The sequence below is a fragment of the Eleutherodactylus coqui genome, chromosome 9 (assembly GCF_035609145.1).
Source record: "Eleutherodactylus coqui strain aEleCoq1 chromosome 9, aEleCoq1.hap1, whole genome shotgun sequence".
NCBI lineage: Eukaryota > Metazoa > Chordata > Amphibia > Anura > Eleutherodactylidae > Eleutherodactylus > Eleutherodactylus coqui.
In genome coordinates this window covers 94132964-94154980 of record NC_089845.1, presented here as the reverse complement: position 1 = coordinate 94154980, position 22017 = coordinate 94132964, and the positions used below count along the sequence as shown (strand labels likewise).

The 22017-nt window shown below is 40.7% G+C and overlaps 1 protein-coding gene across 1 annotated transcript in view; it reads left to right on the top strand.

The window, feature by feature from the left end:
- ST18 (ST18 C2H2C-type zinc finger transcription factor) overlaps positions 1 to 22017 on the top strand; it is a 93178-nt gene that overhangs the window by 51414 nt on the left and 19747 nt on the right. The window contains exons 9-13 of the mRNA XM_066578981.1: positions 3932 to 4047; positions 14985 to 15047; positions 17568 to 17636; positions 19577 to 19639; positions 19717 to 19797. Coding sequence (XP_066435078.1) covers positions 3932 to 4047; positions 14985 to 15047; positions 17568 to 17636; positions 19577 to 19639; positions 19717 to 19797 — 392 coding nt within the window. The remainder of the gene's footprint in view (positions 1 to 3931; positions 4048 to 14984; positions 15048 to 17567; positions 17637 to 19576; positions 19640 to 19716; positions 19798 to 22017) is intronic.

Here is a 22017-nt window from a genome sequence, read left to right as displayed (position 1 = left end):
TTTTGCTCCCCCTGCTTCCTTGCACATGTGTGCCACCATTTTATTCTCCAGTCCAATGTCTGCTTATGTCAGTGTTCCTGATCTTTGGAGTTCTCCCGCAGTGGCAGCCCTGAAGATTCTGTTGCTGTGGTTGCCTCTGCTCTGTGATCCTGCCTCAGTGTCATCAGCACTTTATACAGGATGCCTCTAAAGACACAACCTGATTGTGGGGCCCACTGTGAATGAGGAACCCAGAAGCTCCTGTACTCCAAGCAGCAGCTCTTCCTATTGAGCTATCCAGCCCTTTGGATAACTCCCATGCATACACCTGGCTCGTTTTGCTTGCCCCTGCAATCCAGTTCCCGTTTCTCTGTTTGGCTTCCCCCATTCCCTTGATTAGACACCTTATTTAAACCTGGCCTGGCAATCCCTTTATCACGAGAATATTGCACCTTCTGGTTGTAAACAAGCTACTCTACCTGCCAGCTCCTTATACAAGATACGCCTTCTCTTGTGTACTGACTTCTGGCTTTCCCTGACTACTCTACCTATTTGCAGCGGTTGCAATAAGAGGCTCTGACCTTAACAAGAGTATGACAGATGAGGGGGCCCCCTGGGAGAGTCCAATGAGAGAGGGAAGAAGTCTGTTGTAGGCAGCTTGTGCTGTTGCAGAAAGAAGATTCCAGACAGGAGTCATGGGCCCATCAGGGATTTCCCCAGCTCCTCAGTAGGCCAGTCCGAGCCTGGTCAGACTGGTTGATAGGGCATATTTATGAGGAGAGAAGACAGCTGCCAGACCCCTCCTATCGAAGGAACGAAAAAGGATTGCGTATGTTGAAAACCTAATTTTCCCCAACATTTGGTGTTTGGGAGCAGTTATTAGGCTGTATATGTGTTACATTGTCAGTTTATCCCACCAAAATTATCTTGCTTAGCGTAAATTAAACTAATTCTGTGGTCTCCAACCTGTGGCTCTCCAGCTCTTGTGAAATGACAACTCCCAGCATGCCTTAACGGCCACAGTCTGTAACATAACCGATAAAGCTTGTATAGTTATTGCTGTGACTTGGTAAAGTCTTTGCGACCTTAAACATCTGCTTAGGTTGTGGGTAATCTTGTTTTGTCTTTGCTATTATGTCATAATCTGAAATGAAAAGTTCATTCATTCAGTTCAGTACATTCATTTTAGAGCAAATGTCATCCACTGTTATATAGTAAATATGAAATTTGGGGCCTGGCTACTCATTAACATCATGATAAATGCACAGAACAATGATTTCCCCTAAGTAACATTTGCTTAGTATTTTATTTTTAAGTACAAAAGTTATTTATGTGCTATACCTTTGTTTTAATTTTAATCATTAAAAAATACCTACTCAACACACAAAACAACAGATGGCAGACTTTACTTTTTTATTGATAAATAACCAGAAAGGTCAGCGTGGAGATAAAGGCTTGTTTTTAAGCTTATGTAGCAGGGAAATAAAGACCTGAGACCCATCTTTGTTATGATTTGAATACCAGAAAAAATACTGAAAAATAGCCGATGTCATTTGTGCTGGTGCTTAAAACAAAACGAATTATCAGATTATTATAAATGTTTATTCTAGATTTATATTTACTAGAATTTTAGAATTTACTATGTTTTAAATGTTTTTAATGCTCCGTTCAGATCTGTGTTGGCGGCTCTGTTAAAAACCTCCATCACATTCCAGTCAAAAAAGTCGGACAAAATTTTTTCTGGGAAAATAACAAACACCATAACACAAACTCTTCATTATAGTCAACAGGGGTCCATTCCACGCTGCTGGCGTTTGTTATGTGTCGGATCCTGCATTTCCCTCATTTTCATTGTTCTGTTTCTATGATGAAGCAGAATAATGGAAACGATAAACGCATGTGTGAAAGGAGTCTCATAGAAATGTTAAAGTGAATCTCCAGCTTTTATGATCCTGTTGTTTTAGGTCACAAACTCAGTGGTAATTCATTTCTCAGGCCTCTCTCACACAGGCGCTTTTTACGGTGATTAACCGGCATTTTGAAAACTGCGTTAATCGCGGTATAACGCTCCCATTGAAATGGGGCCTCGCAGACATGCGCTCAATCAAGGCGCTGAGCGGTGCTTTCCAGCGCCCGATTTTCGGGTGGAGTCTGTTCTATAGTTGGCCGTTTAGTGTACCTCATCACCCATCACAATGATGTAGTGCACTAAAACACAATGTCGGTTGCAGAGAGCTGCGGCCAAAAGCAAATTTAAAATTGAGGCAAAGCACCGCATTTGAAATCACAGCGCTTTGCCACGTTCATGTGTGAGAGCGATTTAATGTATCTTTATAGCTGTGATTTTTCTGGTAAAGTGTTCTAAATTCCCGGCACATTGGTAAAAATCTGATCTATTAAAATATCTGATTTTTTCTCCCACAGTTTGAATGTCGTTAGGAAAAAAAAATGCACAATATCAAAATTAGGCCTTTTTTTTATCACTCTGGGGTTCAAAATGTTTGAGACTTTATGAAGCAATGAGGAATGGAGGTTCAGGTTTAATGTGTCCAATAGAATGGTATACTGGTATCAACTCTTTTGCTGATTGGATTATATGAATAAAAATGTGGGATATGGGGAATCTCAAGTCCATGGGCTGTTGGCAGATTTCTTTAGATATCTCCTGCACCCAAAAAATCTTCTTTACCAACCATTCTTTAATTGATTTACTTGTTTACGTCAGGCCATTGTCTTATATGCCAACATCCCTCAGCTTGAAGTTATAGACTACTTCCCTTACATTCTCCTGTAAAATGCAAGGAATCCAGGCCATGTGGCAGTAAAGTAAGCCAAAACATAATGCCAATTCCACCAGGCTTCAGAGTTTGGATGAGGTTTTGTTGTGCTGTATTCTTTTTCCCCCAAATATAAAATTGTGGATTTGTGTCAAAAAGTTTCAGTTTGGGCTAATCTTTTCATAGAAAATTTTTACAACGGCATCGTGGAACATCCAGGTGGTCTCGGGCAAACTTGAGATGAGCCTCAATGTTCTTTTGGCTTCCTTCATTGTATCCTTCTATGCCCTTTCATTTTTGTTCAGAGTTTTTCTAGTAGTGGATACATGAACATGTGTTTTTGCAGTTTGTAGGTCTTTTGCTGTTACCCATTTGAGGATTGCCCATTGTGCTCTTGGAGTGAACTTCACAGGTTACCCACCTCTATGGAGTTCTGGATTTTGTCCATTATTCTAACTGTGGATGGATGTACACAAAAGGTTTTTTAAACAATGCTTTTGTAGCATTTTTCAGCACCATGCATTTCTATAACACATCGTTGGAGGCCTTTAGAAAGTTATTTGCATGGTTCACAAATGAAACTTTCTTAAGAAGACCAGATTTGTCAATAAACAGGTTTTTGTGTCTTTACTTAATGGTCAAAACAACTCTGAACCGTAAACTTTCAATCTAATCTGGAACACTTTTTGCCAATTAGCTTTGGAGAAGTAACACTGAGGCTCACTTACTTTTTCATCCTGCACTATGGTTGCATGGCACTCACATGAACATCACACAGCATGCAAGTGTCATGCAATGTCCTTGAAGCTCCCATTGAAAACAATGGGCGATGCGTTTCAAGAAAACACCCAAAGATAGAACATGCTGCAACTTATTTTTTTCACTCATGTGAATAAATCCATTAAAGTGGCGGAGAAAGTGCAAATCTTGAAAAGTTGGAGGTTTTTGTGCACAAAAAGCTGTGCTACAAAATGTGTGACTTTTTACGCCAGTTTTCTGCTATAAAGATTTAAGTAAATCTGCCCCAAGTGATGTTATAAAATTGTCTACCTTTGCATTTATATAGTGATCACGTTTTTTTACAGCATGTAAAACTAGAAAATCCTTTTAATCTTTGCTCTAGCCAAATAAATAAAATATAAATATAATAATTTGATTGTTTGGGGTTTTTTCAGCTGGATCCTGGGAGCTGCTCAGAAAACACAGATGAAACCAAATTTTCTGCAGATGTCTCAATGCCAAGTCCTAAAACCAAGTTTCATTCAAGGGACCTAAAGAAGGAATTAATTACGTATGTAAAGTATGCACAATTTTTACTCTTAACAATACTATTATTTTTGGTAACTTTATGTGTGTTTTTGCAGATAAAGTTCTGTTGACATCTGCCACACAGATTTCAGGGTTTTTTTTCATCATGGGACCAAAGTCCCAGCGGGTAATGGATCTGTCCTATGACGAAATTGAACAATGTCAATAAAAAACCATTAACTATAATGGGGTCTGTCCACCTTTCATCATGCCCTCCAGCATTTTATTAGTCGAAATAGCACAGCTCAGTGTCCTATTTCATCTGGGATTTTGGGACGCAGATGTGAACAGAGCTGAACTGCTAATGTTCAGGCAGACCTCTACAATGAGACTGTTTGCCATGGTATGTTGTGCCATTGGGTTCCATAAATCACAGATATTCTGCCCTACAAGCAATACTTCTAGGGAGGAATACCAATTGCGACATGTGATTGAGCATACAACAATATTGTTTTGGAGTATGGAGTCCAACAGAGAAAAAAACATTGTATTCGTCTCTATGAAATCAGTAACATAGGATACAGGACTCATAGATACAATAAAGATCTCCTATGCTTCTATGGCTGACCTATGACAACTCTCTTCTTTCTAGCAGTACAAATAAGTTGGCGTCTTAGTGTTGATCAAAACAAAACAGTCCAACCTTTTTGTAGGGCATCTTTTGCCAAAAGTTCAGTTTGGCATAAACCCAAATCTTGGGGAACCCAAACCCACTAAAATTATTCTTCCTCGTCTTCTTTTTTCTTTTTCTTCATTCTTTTAAAAAGAAGGAAAATTTAAAAAGGAGATGAAAAAGGAAAAAGAAGAAAAATAAAGGAAATAGGGGAAGGGGAAAGAACAAAAAAGATTTCCTTCTTTTTCATCTTTTTTTGTTCATTAACTTTGCCTTAAAAATAGCTCAAAAGTATTTAGATACTCTTGTACGTAACCCACTACTTTTCTACAGGGCTTTTATGGTTCTTAAGTAGTGTTATATGAAGTTTTGGTTCAGTTTGAACTAATTTGGACCAAATTCTTTGTTCAAATTTGGCGAACTGGGCAAACAAACTTTTAAAAAGTTTGCTCTTCATCATATTAGATATATTGATTTTCCATAAGGAATATGGATATAATAAAGAGCAGTCTCCCATTCAGGTGACAGTCAATGCAGCTGCACTCCCTCTGGAGGATCTGGTTTGTCTGTACATAACATGTATAGCTTATTCATTTAGCTGCAGGATAAATGAATGACAAGCAAGCCACTTCCCCTAGTTATAACAGCTACCAGGACCTTTTAAATTGATAGTGTTGTCTTTACCAGGTACCCATTTGAATGATACACATGCCCTAGAACGTCTTGTGATAAAGCGTTCTGAACTTTTTTTTACTTATAATAAAACCCCTTTCCTATAGTGAAGATAGAACCACATTTCAAGCAAATGTAAATCATATTTGTAATGTCTAGCACAGTTCTTACAATAGATTGTTCATGTGCCAAGTCTTTATACATACCTGGTATATACATTATTTGGCCAAAAATGTGGAAACCCCTTCTTACTTGTAGTTTAGGGTTTCCACCAACATTCATTAAACAGGTGCGTAATATCAAGAAAACACCAGGAATCGCTAACTACAAACATTATTTAGTACCCATTCCCTAGTATGGGTTCTACCGAAGAGCTTTCTGACTTTAAATATTGCATTGTCATAGGATGCTACATTTGCCACAACGTGACCTGTTAGATTTCTAATCTGCTAGATGTGCCCCAGTCAACTGCAATTGCCATTATTGTGATGTTCAACTATGTAGAAGTATCAACAGCTCAGTCATGTAAATCCATAAAGCGGAGATACTTTCCGAAGCCTCCTAAAATGTGTTTCCATGATTGAGCAGCTGCACTCAAGCCTAAGACCCCTATGTGCAAAGTGTTGGCTGGACTGGTGTAAAGCATGCAACTTGTGAAGTAGTGGCAATGTGTTTTGTAGAGTGATAAATCAGGTTGCACTATGTGGCAATCTGATGAGTCCTCGGTTTGGTGGATGCCCAGAGAATGCTACTCACTAGAATGCAAAATGCCTTATGTGAAATGTGGTGGAGAAGGGATACTGCTCTTGGGCTGTTTTTCAGGGTTTGAGCTAGGATCCTTATTTCCAATGAAGGGTGATGCTATTGCTACAGTATGCAAAATAATTCAAGCAACTGTACAGTACGTTTTCAACTTTGTGGCAACAGTTTGAGGAAGGCCCTTCCCTGCACCAGAATGACTGTGCTACTGCGCAGAGGCATAGCTAAAGGCTCATGGGCCCAGGTGCAAATGTTTATCTTGGAGCCCCCCAACCTCTCTTAACCCCTTAACGCAGCGGCATAACTTAAAGCTCTGAAGCCTCAATGCAAAATCTGTAACAGGGACCCCAACTACAATGCTTTATTCATAGTCCTGGGCTCCCTTTAAGGAGAAGAGAGGCCTTATGGGCCCCCTAAGTCTCCTGGGCCTGGGTGCAAGTGCATCTTCTGCACTCCCTATAGTTATGCCAGTGCTCCTGTGCACAAAGCGAGGTCCATAAAGATACAGTCTCCTGGGCTCAGTCAGGAAGGATTTGAGTGGCCTGCACAGAGTGTGATCTCAACCTCATTGAACACCTTTGGTGTGAATTGGAATGCTGATTGTCAGCCAGACCTTTTTGTCCAACATTAGAATCTGACCTCAGAAATGCCCTTTTGGCTGAATGGGCCCAAATTCCCACAGATATGCTCCTAAATCTAGTGGAAAGCCTCCCAGAAGAGTAGAGGCTGTTGTAGCCACATAAGGGCCTCAACACCATTTTACCACCCCTGGTTTTGAAATTTTATGTCCAAAATATTCATATAGGTGTAATGGTTAGGAGTACTCTGGCCATGTGGTGTATTTATACAGTACATATTAGGGCTCATTCACATGTTTTTTGTTTTCTATTCTGCTGTTTGGTGAGTGGAGAAAAATGGAAGAAATAGATCTGTTTTGCAGTACTGCCCATTGATCTCAGTGGGCAGTACTGGGCACCCAGATAACTGGGCCCAGAGGCATTACTAGGAGCCCTTGGGCCCCGATGCACAATCTGTAACAGGGCCCCCTATCAACCATGGGCCATTTATAATACTGGTGTCTTGGTATGTAACAGGGGGACCTCTGGGCCCCATAAGGCTCCTGGGCCCGGTAGCGACTGCTACCTCTGCACCCCCTATAGTTACACCCCTGACTGGGCCCAATACAGAGCTTTGTGATAGATCAGTTCTTCCTTGGAGTAATTATGACTGGCTGACCACTAAAGAGAAGAGTCATTACTGTTTAGCTTCTTCTTTCAGAGAAACTGTGGTTCAGTTTAGTTCCAGGTTCAGGAAAAAATGTTGGCCTGCTGTATGGAGGACCAGGAGTGTAGTGAACAATAACTTTTATTATATGAAGACAAAAGGCAACGCATTTCTGTGCCAGACCTGCACCTTGGTCTGGACAGTCTGCATGAAGGTGCCAATCCAGCACAGAAACGCGTTGCCTTTTGTCCATGTAATAAACATAATTGTTCACTACACTCCTGGTCCTCCATACAGCGCACCAGAATTATTTCCTGAACCTGTATCTACACCTGCACAGATCTTCTCTGCTCCGTGGATGCCGGCAGCTGCCGGGGCGTTCATTCAGCACTTTTATGTTGGTGTGCTGCAATACAACTTGTGGAGCTACCAATCTTCTTATTGTTTTTCTTGCTTATTAAGTGGTTCCCTCTACACTATGGAGCGCACTTTTGTTTAATTTGTTACAGTTTAGTTTCAGACCATTAAAAATGAGCTTTGAGCACTTTTAAGACTTGCTGTAAGTACTTAAATAACGTTTTTGTCATCTCTTCTGCAATTTCCTTTCACACATTTTCTATTTACACATTTTGCAAATCTTCATGCAGTGTGATATTACAGTAAAATATTGTACTCTAAGTTTTGCCAAACAAATGTTTGAGAAACATTCAAACTAAAACTGCAGCAAAATCATGCAAAATACAGGCTCAACTGGGGTGTACAGTCCTTCTACAGCCATTATAGTGTGTACGTGTATAAGGTTCTATACATAGTAACATTTAGGTTTCATTTGTATCATTTATGTACGTTATTAAGATGGACTGATAATTCAGATTTTATAAACATTGTCAAGCCAAAATAATTTTTCCAGCATTACATAAAAATCCTTTCTAATAAAACTAATGTGCACTGCCATCTTGTGGTAATGCCTAAGTACTGCATCCTGCAGCTGCAAGTCTACCTTTGCAGCTTATGTTTGTAGAATTTTTTTTTTTGCCAGGTTGCCTTTTAATGAATAACTGAACATCATGGTGTACATTTAAAATCTCAAACTCAGAGCCCCTGGATGGAAACAAAACCTTAATGTGAACTAAAGCTTCGCAGTACTTGCTCTGTTTTTTTGCACTCCTACAACGTATACTGCATAACAGACCTTTATGTCTTCTGATTCTTTATTAAAGAAAAATAGCTTTTTTCTACCATGTGAGGCCTTAGTCAGACGGGCGTTTTTTCGCGCGATTTGCGGATCGCATGACGGATGCGCATCCGCAAATCGCGTGACTGGTGCGCGCAAGTTGCCCGCAAATCGCCCGAAAATCTGCTCCTAGCCGCGTTTCATTAGAAACGGGCCGGAGCTGTCCAGTGCATTGCATTCAATGGAGACGGCAATAGAGCCGCCTCCATTTAAAGCAATGCGCTGCGGGCGAGCCCGGGATGAATTGTCGGTAAGGGCTTAAATATATAAGCCCTTCCCTGCAATTCATCCTAAAATGTGTAAAAATAAAAAAAAATTGTATACTCACCTTCTCCCGGCAGCCGGAGCTCCGCGCGGCCGTCCTGCAGTGGGTGTGAAGGGGGTGTGAGTCAGACCTGCCCCCTGATTGGCTCAGCGCTGAGCCAATCAGAGGCAGATCTCACTCACACCCATTCATGAATTCATGAATGGATGTGAGTCAGACCTGCCCCTGATTGGCTCAGCGCTGAGAGGCAGCAGTCACTCACCCATTCATGAATTCATGAATGGGTGTGTGAGTGAAACCGGCCTCTGATTGGTCAGGGCTGAGACCAATCAGAGGCAGATCATTCAGCAGGTGGGGATTTTAAAGCCCCGCCGGCTGAATAGTGCCGAGAAGCAGTTCAGGAGAACTGACAGCGGCCGCGGCTGGACTCCGGCTGCAGCGGAAAGGTGAGTATACAATTTTTTTTTATTTTAACACATTTTAGAATGAATTGCAGGGAAGGGCTTATATATTTAACCCCTTCCCGACAATTCACCCCGCGCACGCCGGCAGCCCATTGCTTTCAATGGAGCGGCTGTATTGCCGCTCCATTGAATTCAATGGGCAAACATCGTTCTTCTCTGCCACAGCTGTTACAGCTGTGGCAGAGAAGAATGATTTGTCTTCTATATGTTCTCAATGGGGTCGGCGCTGCTGCCGCCGGCCCCATTGAGCGCATATAGAGAAGAGAACAGGAATCGCAGATCGCAGATAGGTGCGATCTGCGATTTTTTGTTCTATAATTTATCGGACGAGCGCATAAAAAGCGCTCATGTGTCCGATACCATTGCAAAGCAATGGTTTTATAAAATCGCCGGACGCATGCGCATGCGCAAATCGCGGCTAAAAACGCCCGTCTGACTGAGGCCTTAGGGGGTAGATAGAAAAGATAAAACCTAATTTGTTCCTGCACTTTCAGCTGCAGTGTGTATCTGATGAATAATACTATATCTGTCCACCGGTTTTCTCATCTGCAGGCTGTGTCTGTAACTTTCAGTTAGCTCCAGTAACACTTCTTTGTGAGTTTTCCAACTCCCCATGCCCCTTGCCCCTTCATTTACGTCTATGGGCAGCATAAGTCACTGCCCCTCCTCTGCTTACCATGTTCCGTCTTGTTATCTCTGTTACTATAGACAGATTTCACATGACAACAGAAGTTGACAACAAATTAGAAGGAAGGGATGGTACTTTTGAGGGATGTTTCAGAACAAAAATGTAATTTAAGGTAAATAAAGATATTTGCACTTTTGCTACTTATCATCATGGCTATTATATTAAAGGGGTTGTCCCGCGCCGAAACGGGTTTTTTTTTTTTTCAACCCCCCCCCCGTTCGGTGCGAGACAACCCCGATGCAGGGGTTAAAAAAGATCACCGGACAGCGCTTACCTGAATCCCCGCGCTCCGGTGACTTCTTACTTACCCGGTGAAGATGGCCGCCGGCATCTTCTACCTCCGTGGACCGCAGGGCTTCTGTGCGGTCCATTGCCGCTTCCAGCCTCCTGATTGGCTGGAATCGGCACGTGACGGGGCGGAGCTACACGGAGCTACACGGAGCCCCATTGAGAAGATAAGAAGACCCGGACTGCGCAAGCGCGTCTAATTTGGCCATTAGACGGCGAAAATTAGACGGCAACCATGGAGACGAGGACGCCAGCAACGGAGCAGGTAAGTGAAAAACTTTTTATAACTTCTGTATGGCTCATAATTAATGCACAATGTACATTACAAAGTGCATTAATATGGCCATACAGAAGTGTATAGACCCACTTGCTGCCACGGGACAACCCCTTTAACACAAGTCGTCTGAAAGTGCAGAGAACATTTTAGGGACTTCAGTAGCTGATGCCCTTTAATGGCTAACTAAAAAGCTGATGACAAATAGCAAGTACAACACAAAGAGACCTAGGTAGCTTTGAAAACTTGCGATTTGTCATCATCTTTACAGTTAGTTATTAATCTGCTTCCTCGACAACCATTTTCAATGTAATTTTTTTTGGCTTTGCCTTTAAAGAGCTAGAATAGTTTTATTTTTCCAATGACAGAGCCATGTAAGGGCTTGTTTTTTGCAGAATGAGTTATAAAATCTAATGTATCATTCAATATATTTAAAAGGCCTTTAAACATTTTAAGTGGGGAATGGAGAAAAAAATTGCATCATTTCTTTTTTTTTTGGGGGGGGGGGGGGGGCGTGGTTCAATTTTACAGCCTCCTGCAGTTTATTTTTGTATTCACTGTGCAGTATGAATGCAATATTTTACCAAATATTTGGTAAAACTGGTAAAAGGGTTTTTTCTTTACTTTTAATATATATATATTTTTAAATATTTTTAAAAATGTTTTCTCTTTTCTAGTCGCACTATGGGACTCTAATTTGCGATTGCAGTTACAATATAGTGCAATACTTCTCTGTTGACTATTGAGTCCTGCCACAGACTTCTATCATAGCAGTCTTAAGAGTCTTCATCAAGCCCTAGGCTACCACAATGACTCATTGGCATCCTGTAATCATGTTGTGGAGTCGCCAAAGGGGAGACAAGAGGGAGCTTCCCTGCCAAACATCTACTAACTTATCTAAACCTGATGTTTCTATTTCAGTGTGTGATATTACTATAACTTTTAGGCACCATGCCTGCTGTCTTGGGGTCATATTTGACTGTGATTGCTTCTTAGCTCCCTATATTCAATTACTTGCTTTGTCCTGTCACCTGCACCTCACAACCATCTCCAGAATCCATCCTTTGTTTACCATAGAAACAGCAAAAAGGCTTATCGTTGCCCTGATCTATTCTTGTCTTGACTCGCTACTGATTGGCTTTCCCCTCACTAAACTCTCCCCTCTCCAATCCATCCTGAATGTAGTAAACAGGATCATCTTTTTATCAAACCACAACACTGATGCCTCCACCCTGTGCCAGACACTGCAATGGTGCCCTTTTACTATAGGATACAATTTAAACTGATCACTCCTATCCATAAAGTTCTACACAGTGCTGCACCACCTTATATTGTTTCCACTATCTCTGTCTACCACCTTACCCATGTTCTCCATTCTGCTAATTGTCTTAGACCATGCTTCTCTTTAATCTGAACCTCACACTCTCACCTCCAAGACTTTTCTCAAGCTGTTTCAGTACTCTTTAATTTGCTACCCCGGACAATCAGGCTAATCACCAACACCCAAAATTTTAAGAGTGCCATAAAAACACATTTAGGGAGGCATAGAACATCACCCTAACTTTTCCCCATTTTTTCCATTCTACACACACCCTCAGAACCTGCCCACAGCATCCTCACACATCCTTTACACCCCAATAAACCTTATATCTGTACAGGCTGCTGACTAGCTCATACAGCTTTATGTATATTACCCACTTATATAAAGGATGGCTGGGCCATTGTACAAAACAAGTACTTGTACCCCTTGTGTCACTCTTATTTCCTCATAGATTGTAAGCTCTTGAGAGCAGGACCCTCACTACTATTGTTCAGATTGTCTATTAGTTTAATACTGTATGTAATGTCTGACTTTGTCTGTTCATGTACCCTCAGATTTGTAAAGTACTGTAGCATATGTTGGCGCTATATAAAGTTGGAGCTAGCTCTGATCACAGCCATTGCCGGCGGGTGTCAGCTGCTTAACACAGGTGTGGAGTAGACTTAGCTCCCAAGCCTGCTCCATACCCACCTCAATGACTAAGGATGTACTTGCATGTCCTGGGTCATTAACCCCTTAGTAACCACCCCAAAAAACCTTTTTACGTCCTAGCTAAGTGGGCTTTAATCCCCAGGGTCATAAAATCACGCTCGCTCTGGGGATTAAAGCCACGTGGGCTGTAGACATGACAGCTCCATGCTGTCGGCTGCCGGAGGTAGTACTCACCCCCGTCTTCCGCGTTGTCCCACGGCATTCTGGTCTACCAGGACCTGATGCTGGCATCTGTGCATGCGCACAAGACATCATACGTCACGCGCACAAGGCTGGGAGGCCCAGGACATGTAAAATCCAATGGATAACAGCAATCATGTAAAGTAAAAAAAAAAAGTGTAAAAGCAGAAAAATTTTTTTTTTAAAGTTTAAGTTTTATCTCCCCTCTTGAATCATATCCATGAAGGGGGAGATGAAATTATATATCTAAGGCCCCCGGATTTATCCGCGGACCTTACCACAGCTTCTGCGCATGCAACCGTTGCCAAAATGGCGGATGCATGCGCAAAAGCTGCGTATTAGCAAACATAGCCGAGAGCCTGGTGATTTCACGGGGGACCGTGGTACGTGGTTTTTGGTCACGTGATTGTCGTTATCTAATAGATAACAGCGATCATGTAAAAGTAAAAGAAAGCTAAAGTTTCACCTCCCATCACGGATCTGAACCGTGAGGGGAGGTGAAATTACTTACCTAAGGCCTCCGGCGATATCCCCTGATGGGATCCATATTCATGGACCTATCCCCGGCTTTGGCGCATGTGTCCGTTGCTAAAATTACGGACACAAGTGCAGAAGGTGGGGAGGGCCTGGGAAATTAAAAATCTCCTTGCTCCTGGCTACTAAAGGTAGCCAAGAGCCTGGAGCAGTGACCGAGGGCCGCAGTGAGCGGTCCCTGGTCACGTGATTGCCGTTATCCAGTGGATAAAAACTTTGAAGTGTAATGCTTCTTTTGGTTTGGGTCCCATTGTGCGTACAGACATAAGAGTAGGGCCACAATGGGTTTGTTTCTGAACACAGGACAAACAGGGGGATCCATTTTGGGGTGAAAGTCTTTAATAATATGTGTACTGTATACAAAAAAACTGTTTTTAAAATGACATAATTGCCAATAAAATGAAAATCATAATTTTTAACTTCTGCATTGCTTAGATTCATTCAAAAACTGTGGGGTCAAAATATGAACTACACCTCTAGATAAATTCGTCATGGGGTCTAGTTTTCAAAATGGGGTCATTCGTGGGGTTCTCTGTTGTTTTGGCCACTCAAGGGCTCTACCAGTGTGCTTTGAGGCCTAAAACACCTTCAAGCTTAATTTCTGTTCTGAAAGCCACCGGGTGCTCTTTTGGGTTTGGACCCCATTGTGCATACAGATATAAGATTAGGGCCACAATGGGTAGGTTTCTGAAAAAGGGACATACGGGTATTCATTTTGGGGTGCGAATCCTCATTTTCATGTGCACCTTAGAAAAACATTTTCTGTCTTAAAAATGATTAATTTGCAAAAATATGAAATTTTATTTTTTCTCCTCTATTTTGTATTAACTCCTGAAAAGAAACTGTGGGGTCAAAATACTCCTGACACCCCTCAGTGAATATATTAAGGGGTGTAGTTTTTAAAATGGGGTCATTTGTGGGGGTATCTATCATTCTGACACCTATGAGCCTTTGCAATCTTGGCAACAAAATGTTTCTCAAAATGTCAATAATCCATGTTAAATTTGTACGTCTCCTAAATTGATAAACAAACCTGAGGTTTTCCAATGTGCTTCCAGAACAAAGTAAACAGATGGAAATATATATCTCATCAAAAATGTGGACAGTATGTTTGCACCTATTTGAGATATTGCAGTTGAAAATGTGAAAAAAAGTAAATTTTTTCAAAATTTTCCCAATTTTGGCGCTTTTAATAAATATACACAAATTCTCTGTCTATTTTTACCACCTAAATGAAGTACAATATGTAGCAAAACAACAATGTCAGAATCAATAAGATACGCAAAACCTTTACGGAGTTATTCTATGTTAAAGTGACACGTCAGATTTCCAAAATTTCGCTCTGTCACTTAGGTGCAAACAGGCTTGGTCACTAAGGGGTTAACAACTATTGCGCACTCCTTACTTTTACATTTTCTAATTCTTTGCAAATTGTGATTATCCGTTAAGGTAAAAATTTAATGCAAATATGAAACTTTAAAAAACCAATCTACCATAATAACTTACATAGAAGTTATCATGCTTCTATTTTGCCTCCTAGATATCAAGCTTTTAATAATATTATAATACATATATGTGATTAAATAAGGCTTATCATACATAAAATGTACAGGCTAAAAACTTAATTAGATGCTGCTGATAACATTAAACTTCAAGTCTGTAAACTCTTTTTACTTTATGTTGTGTTCTGCAGTTGTCCAACTCCAGGGTGTGATGGCAGCGGTCATGTAACTGGAAACTATGCTTCTCATCGTAGGTATGTAATAGAAATATATACACGGACACTGTATTCAAAATGAATGATTTGTGCTTAATGGGAGATTTTTTTTTTATCAAGCACTGTCTACTTAGAAACATTTCATAGTGCGGAGTCGTATTCTGTTTCAAAAAATACCACTTCGGCCTAATGTGGTATTTAATTCATGACTAGTGAGATTTTAACTTTTTTTCCCCACAATTATTCATTCTTTATAGATTCTTCAGCATTTAAACAGTTTACAGTCCCATAATGCTCTAAATGTGTGTCATGAAATTGGTCATTTCATACTTTTTATCCTGGTGGACTCATGTTTCTGTTTCCCAGTTTTGTCATTTTGTTTTTCCGGTCTACAATTCCGCTTTTCAGCTCTGCTACATATCTCATTCCAAGGAAAAATCTGTTAACTCCTTTTCCTGTGTTTGACTTAATTACTAGTGATGACCGAGCATACTCGCTAAGGGCAATTGCTCGAGCGAGCATTGCCCTTAGCGAGTACCTGACCACTCGAGACAAAAGGTTCGGGTGTCGGCGGCGGGCAGGGAGCTGCGGGGGAGAGCGGGGAGGAACGGAGGGGAGATCTCTCTCTCCCTCTCTCCCCCCGCTCCCCCTTGCTGACTGCCGCTACTCACCGCTCCCCCGCGCCGGCACCCGAACTTTTTATCTCGAGCGGGCAGGTACTCGCTAAGGGCAATGCTCGCTCGAGCAATTGCCCTTAGTGAGTATACTCGCTCATCTCTATTAAGTACCATACTCACATGTTTGCAGTTTCCATTTTAGATTTACTATATCCTGTCTTTTGGTTCATTATTTGCTTGTTGGTCAATGGTCAATATCTATAGCCTGTATCCTGTACCTGTTCTGACCCAAGCCACCCGTGTCTTTACCTGTTCCTGTATTGATACCTGTATTTGTTATTGTATCCTGGTTAACTCCCATTTCAGAGTGATTCATAACCGTGTACCAGTTGGCTATTATAGAGGATTCATGTTAGTAGTATTGCATTAAAAGTCTTGTACCCAAATATAATGTGTCGCCAAAATCCTCACCTGGTAATCTGGGTGTCATCCTACATCCTCTTTTTCTCGTGTAACTGGTTTCTCAATAATTCTTATCCTATCACCAGTAATGTAGTCTATGGCAGCAGTTTAGCAAATCAACATTGTCAGGCCAAAGGGAGGAGAGGTATGAGGAGGCATACGTCTTTCCAATGCTTTTCAGCTTAGCCTTTATCCAAAAGAAATGTTTGTTCAATTGAGGAGTTCACATAAGGGAGTATTCCCTACTCCTCACCCTACGGCATATAGCTGCACAGACTCAGGAAAATATCCCCAGCTCCCCACTCTGCAGCATAGCTGCACAGACAGAGGAGTATCACCAGCTCTTTAGACTGCAGCCTAGCTGCACAGACTACTTTCTGTCTCTTCTTCCTGTTCAGAGAGCTATTCCTCATTCACTCCTCTCTTTAAATTCACAGTAATCTTCAAACCACTGATAGAACAGAATATCAAATGACTCACTGTCAGTCCCTCACTCACCATCACCGATGCCCATATTGTTACCCTCACTTTCAGTAATTATTTTAAAGGGATTTTCCAGAATTTTTAAATTGATTACCTATCTTCAGCTTAGGTCATCAATATCATTTCAGTGGAGTCCAACAACAGGCACTTTTGTTGTTTAGCTGCCTTACACTTGAATGGCACAGTATCATTCTGGGCTGCTGTACAGTGTACAGAGCTGTGCTATTTCCAACACAAAGCTGCTGATCTATGGGGGTACCAAGTGTAGGATCCCCGTCGATCTGATATTGATGACCTGTCCTGAGGATAGGTCACTCATAATCACTAAAACTCCTAATAACTCAGTCTGCCCCCTTTGCACTCTCTTTTCTTTTTCTCCCCCAAACATTGCAGCTGCAGCTGTCCGAGCACATTTCTATTGTTGAGCTATTCATGTAGGCAATGCCATTCACAGAGTACTAGTGTCATCTCATTAATTCATTTGAAAGGCTCTGATTTCTCTGCTGTTGGGAGCTTTACATTCTTCTTGCACATATGACTAATTATGGTAATAATAATTATGGCCTAATCATAGTTTAAAGGAAACATTTATTAAATACATTGTATTTCATAAAGAAATGATGATAAACATGTATTGACTGGTCTCCTTAGGTGGGAAAATATGCATCCATTCATTCATTTGAGAGTCAGTGACTTTTCTGATATGTTTAGAATAACCACACATTGTGATAGAACCCCCTCACAAGCCATTATACCAAGAAACCTATCAACAGTGTCAACTGGGAAGCCAATTTTATTTTTCTGAATTGCTAGATAGTTAAATACATTTTTCGCATTGTATAGAAGGGCACAGAGAATCAGAGATGTAATGTGCATATATCAATGTAGGATTATGGCAATTATAACAATGATGAAAATTATATCATTATTATTATATCATTATTATATCATCAATTATATTATTATTATATCATTACTGTTGTTGTTTTCACCACAGTGTTTCTGGTTGTCCATTGGCTGACAAGACCCTGAAGTCTCTTATGGCTGCAAACTCCCAAGAACTAAAGTATGAGTTAAAATATATATTCATATGCTATTTTACATTGCCACTTTTAAAATGCAAACATATATAGGTATAGCAATAAATGATATTCAGTACTTTATATAAATATGTCAGACAATATATGGAAAGCTGCAAATTAGAAAATAACTCTGTTGTCACTATTATGTAGGCATGTTACCAAAAATATCAATATATTGAAATTTGTTACAATTTATTTAAGATAATGTAGATGATAAGATTTAGGAAGACAGAAGCTGCAAATAGAATGAGATTATAAGATTGGGTCTTTGTGCATTTCTATGAAATGGGCAATTTTTAAACTTTCCTGTAAGAGAATTGGTTTAAACATGTAATTTTATATTAAGTGGTGTTAAATTAATGGTGTATTGAAGAAGAAAACAGTTATAGAGAAAGACTTGTCAATAAATATGTTATTTGAAAGGAATTCATGATATAATGGTTCTGCACTAATAGTTTTACAACTTATTTTCTCACTTTTTCGTACATTCCGGCAGTGTATGGGTTCAGAGTCAGGCCAGGGGTTGGAGTTAGAGTTCTGAACTGGTCATATAATGCATATAGTTTCAAAGTAAGCAATGCATGCAGAGGCAACGAAAGAATGATATGTGATGTGTGGTTAGATTTAAATGATACATCATCCCAACCTATCTATGCGCTACTGTGGTCTGCTTCATCACAGCCTATATATATCATTAGGGACATGTCACTACTGTATTTTACATGTGGGAGGGTCCTGACTAGTATCTATCTAGACTTTTTAAATATTTAAATACTTACAATTGGATATATATATATATATATATATATATATATATATATATACACAAGTTGGGGTCTGCTTGCCACGGAATCACTCACTTTGGATACCGGAATGGCCACCTCGCACGAAAAGAGGCTCCAGCAACAGAAGTTTCTTTAGATCTGGCTCCTGCCAGCCTTTATTAACAGCGTGTCAAACAAATCATACACAGTCCACATAAGCTTGGGGTTCACAACCCACAGGGTTCTGTCACTAACCATTCCTGGGGTGTCGGGAGGGCATCTTCCTCCATCCGACCGGGTGACAGACCCAACTGGTCCACACTGGACCTCAGCTTGCTGCTGCCAAGCTGTAACTTCCCCCTTGCTTCTTGCAGGTACTGCTTAAATGCAACCATTTCCTGCTACACCCATCAGGTGTTAACCCTTACTTTCCAGGTATCAGACTGCCTGACTAACACACTCTGCAGGTCATTCTGAAACTGCACCACTACAATATATTACTTACCAGTTCAAACAATACTAAAATAACATTCTAAATAATATACAAAGTCAAATAATAAAAATGCCAAAGTTATCTCATCTGATTCTTCACCACTCCTCTTCTGCTTGTGCTAGTTCCCCGCCGATCTGCAACAATTACATGACCCTATTTTTGAGATGTCATAGCTGCTGCGGCAGAAATAAGAGAGCAGTAGTGGATTGGGTACCAACTGAACAGGATTGGTGGGGGATCAGGTCAAGTTACTATGATTTTCTTATGTTTTACACCACTCTCAGCGGATCTGAATTATTTTTCAGCCCAGATAATCCCTTTCAGTGTTGGAATCCCCACCAATCCGAAGAATTCCGGTTTCTGGTTCTAGTAGAGACGTGGCTACACATTTTTGTGGTCAGTCTCTATTAGAATCAATGAGCAATACTAATATCCAAGGTAGCTTCTTGAATGAGGTAGGAACCACTGTGGGACATCGTGGTTACTATCAATGGGGGTTCCAAAAGTATGACCTCTCCATGATCAGGCACGTATGGCATATTTACTTAAAAAGCTATAAAAGTGTTTCATAAAATAATCCCTTTAAGAATATCTATCTATATTAAATGGAATTAAAGATCTAAAAATAAAAATATATCCCTAATAGCAAGCATCTGCATGTTTTCAGGTGCCCAACTCCTGGCTGTGATGGATCTGGACATGTTACTGGAAATTATGCTTCTCACAGAAGGTAAACTAGCTTTCTACTTGGAATTGGCCGATCACAATCAGCAATAGCCATCCTAATTATTTTAATTATGCCCATAGTTTGTCAGGCTGTCCTCGGGCCAGAAAAAGTGGTGTAAAAGCATTCCCAAGTAAAGAAGATAAAGAGGACCCAGAACTTAAGTAAGTCTGATAACCACCTCCATCTGTAAAGAAATAAAACTCACACAGAGTTCTTAGTTAAAGGGGTTGTCTAGTTGTAAATAATTGATGGCCTATCCTTAGGATAGGTCATCAATAGTAAATGAGCAGGGTTCTGCTGCCTGGGATCCCTGCAGATTGGCTGCTCACTGCCAGTGTGTTTGAGCGCAGAGCTGATTTCTGCATGAAGCAGATAGCTTCATTCCCATTGCAGTGGAGAAGCTTGGTATTATATGCAAAGTTTCCATTCACTTCAGTGGGAACTTTGCCTATAATACCACGTCAGGCTATTGCAGTGGAAATGGAGTTGTTTGCTTCATACAGAACTCAGCTCAGTGTGTGAGCACACTGGTCTGGTGAGTAACTGTTCTGTAGGGTCCTGGGAGGTGGAAATTTGCCAATCTACTACGAGGGGCTGCTGATAAGTCTTTGGCTTTAACCAAAAAGAAACGAGATAGGAAGATGAAACTTTACATTTATTCCACATATTCTCCACTGATGTCAACACACTTCTTACATTGGTATTCCAAGTTCTGTAAGCCTTGTAAAAAGAAGGATTTCGGTTGTGCCTCAAACCAGTCATCCATAGCAGCCATGGCATCATAAATGGTGTGGAATTTGGTACCCTTGAGGTGTTTCTTCATGTTTGGAAACAGAAGATAGTTGAAGGGAGCTAGATCTGGTGAATAAGGTGGGTGGTCAACCAGCTGGAAGCCTAGCTCCACCAGTTTTGCCGTGGTCGCTTATACAGTATGAGCGGACACGTTGTCTTGCAGGAACAAGATTCCTTTGGACAGCTTGCTGCGCCTTTTGGCCTTCAGAGCTGCCTTCAATTGGTCCAAAAATTCTATGTAATACCTTGCATTGATGGTGGAACCATTTTGATGGTAGTTCACTAGCAGCACGCCCTCTTTATTCCAGAACACAGATGCCATCACCTTAGTGGCTGATTTTTGCACCCTGAACATCTTTGGGTGAGGAGAACCACTGTGCCTCCATTTTTTTGACTGCTCCTTGATTTCAGGGTCATACAAATAAATCCAGGTCTCATCCATAGTGACCAGTCGATCCAGAAAGTTCTTATCAGTCCGGAAACGCTGACAAATGAACGGGAAGTTTTCACTCACATGCTTTTCTGATCTGTTGTCAAACATTTGGGGACCAACTTTGCAAATATCTTCTTCATGTTCAAATGTTCATGGATAATGACACAAACACGTTCACGAAAAAATCCACATGATGTCTGCTATTCCTTTAGCTGAAATTCACCGATTCTCCAGTAGGAGGTTGTGCACAGCATCAACGATCTCCGGAACAACCACCTCTCTCGGTCGTCCAGGACGTTCCTCATCATTGGTGCTGAAGTGGCCCGTTTTAAATTTGGCCACCCAGTTCCTAACTGTAGAATATGAAGGGCATTGATCCCCCAATGTCTGCGACATATCACCATGAATATCTTTTGTGGACTTTCCTTGCAGAAACAAGAATTTTATCACTCCTCTGCTCTCATTTGCTGTGAATATCACCTTAGACTCCACCATTTTGTTTTCCCCATGTGCCTAGATCACTGTTGCCATAAGCTACAAGCACAAAATTTTGAAAACATATATCAGACACATAAGGCTTTCATGTGATGTAACATTCGTTACCATAGAAACAAAAAAAGAACACAAAGCCAAAGACTTATCAGCAGCCCTTTGTATTAATGGCCTATCCTGAGGATAGACCATTAATAGTTTACACCTGGACTACCCCTTTAATTACATATATTTTGAGTGTAAGATGAGACAGATCAGTACGTACTGCCTGATAATGTATTAGCGTGAAGGAATATTTTTGCAACCAATGGTTTTTATTGCTCCAGTGCATAAAATAAAAAGAATAAAGTTTGCAAATAGTGATTATCAATACGCTACTATTATGTGCCTTCAGCTGCTATGCAGACCTATATCTTGTATTATTTTCTTCAAAGTGTATAGAGGATAGTAGGGGGTGTAACACGTGACTACTGGTTTGACTACAAACAGGAATTGTTTGTAGTCTGTAGTCATAGATACACATAAGTTTGCATAGGTGCTGTATACATGAAACAGATTTTGTAAACACTGTGCAAAGTTGCTTAATTTTCAAAATTGTTTGAAACTATAAAAAATGGTTCCGTTAGGGAGTTCAGAACCTGGCTGTATACCTTTTAACCTAAAA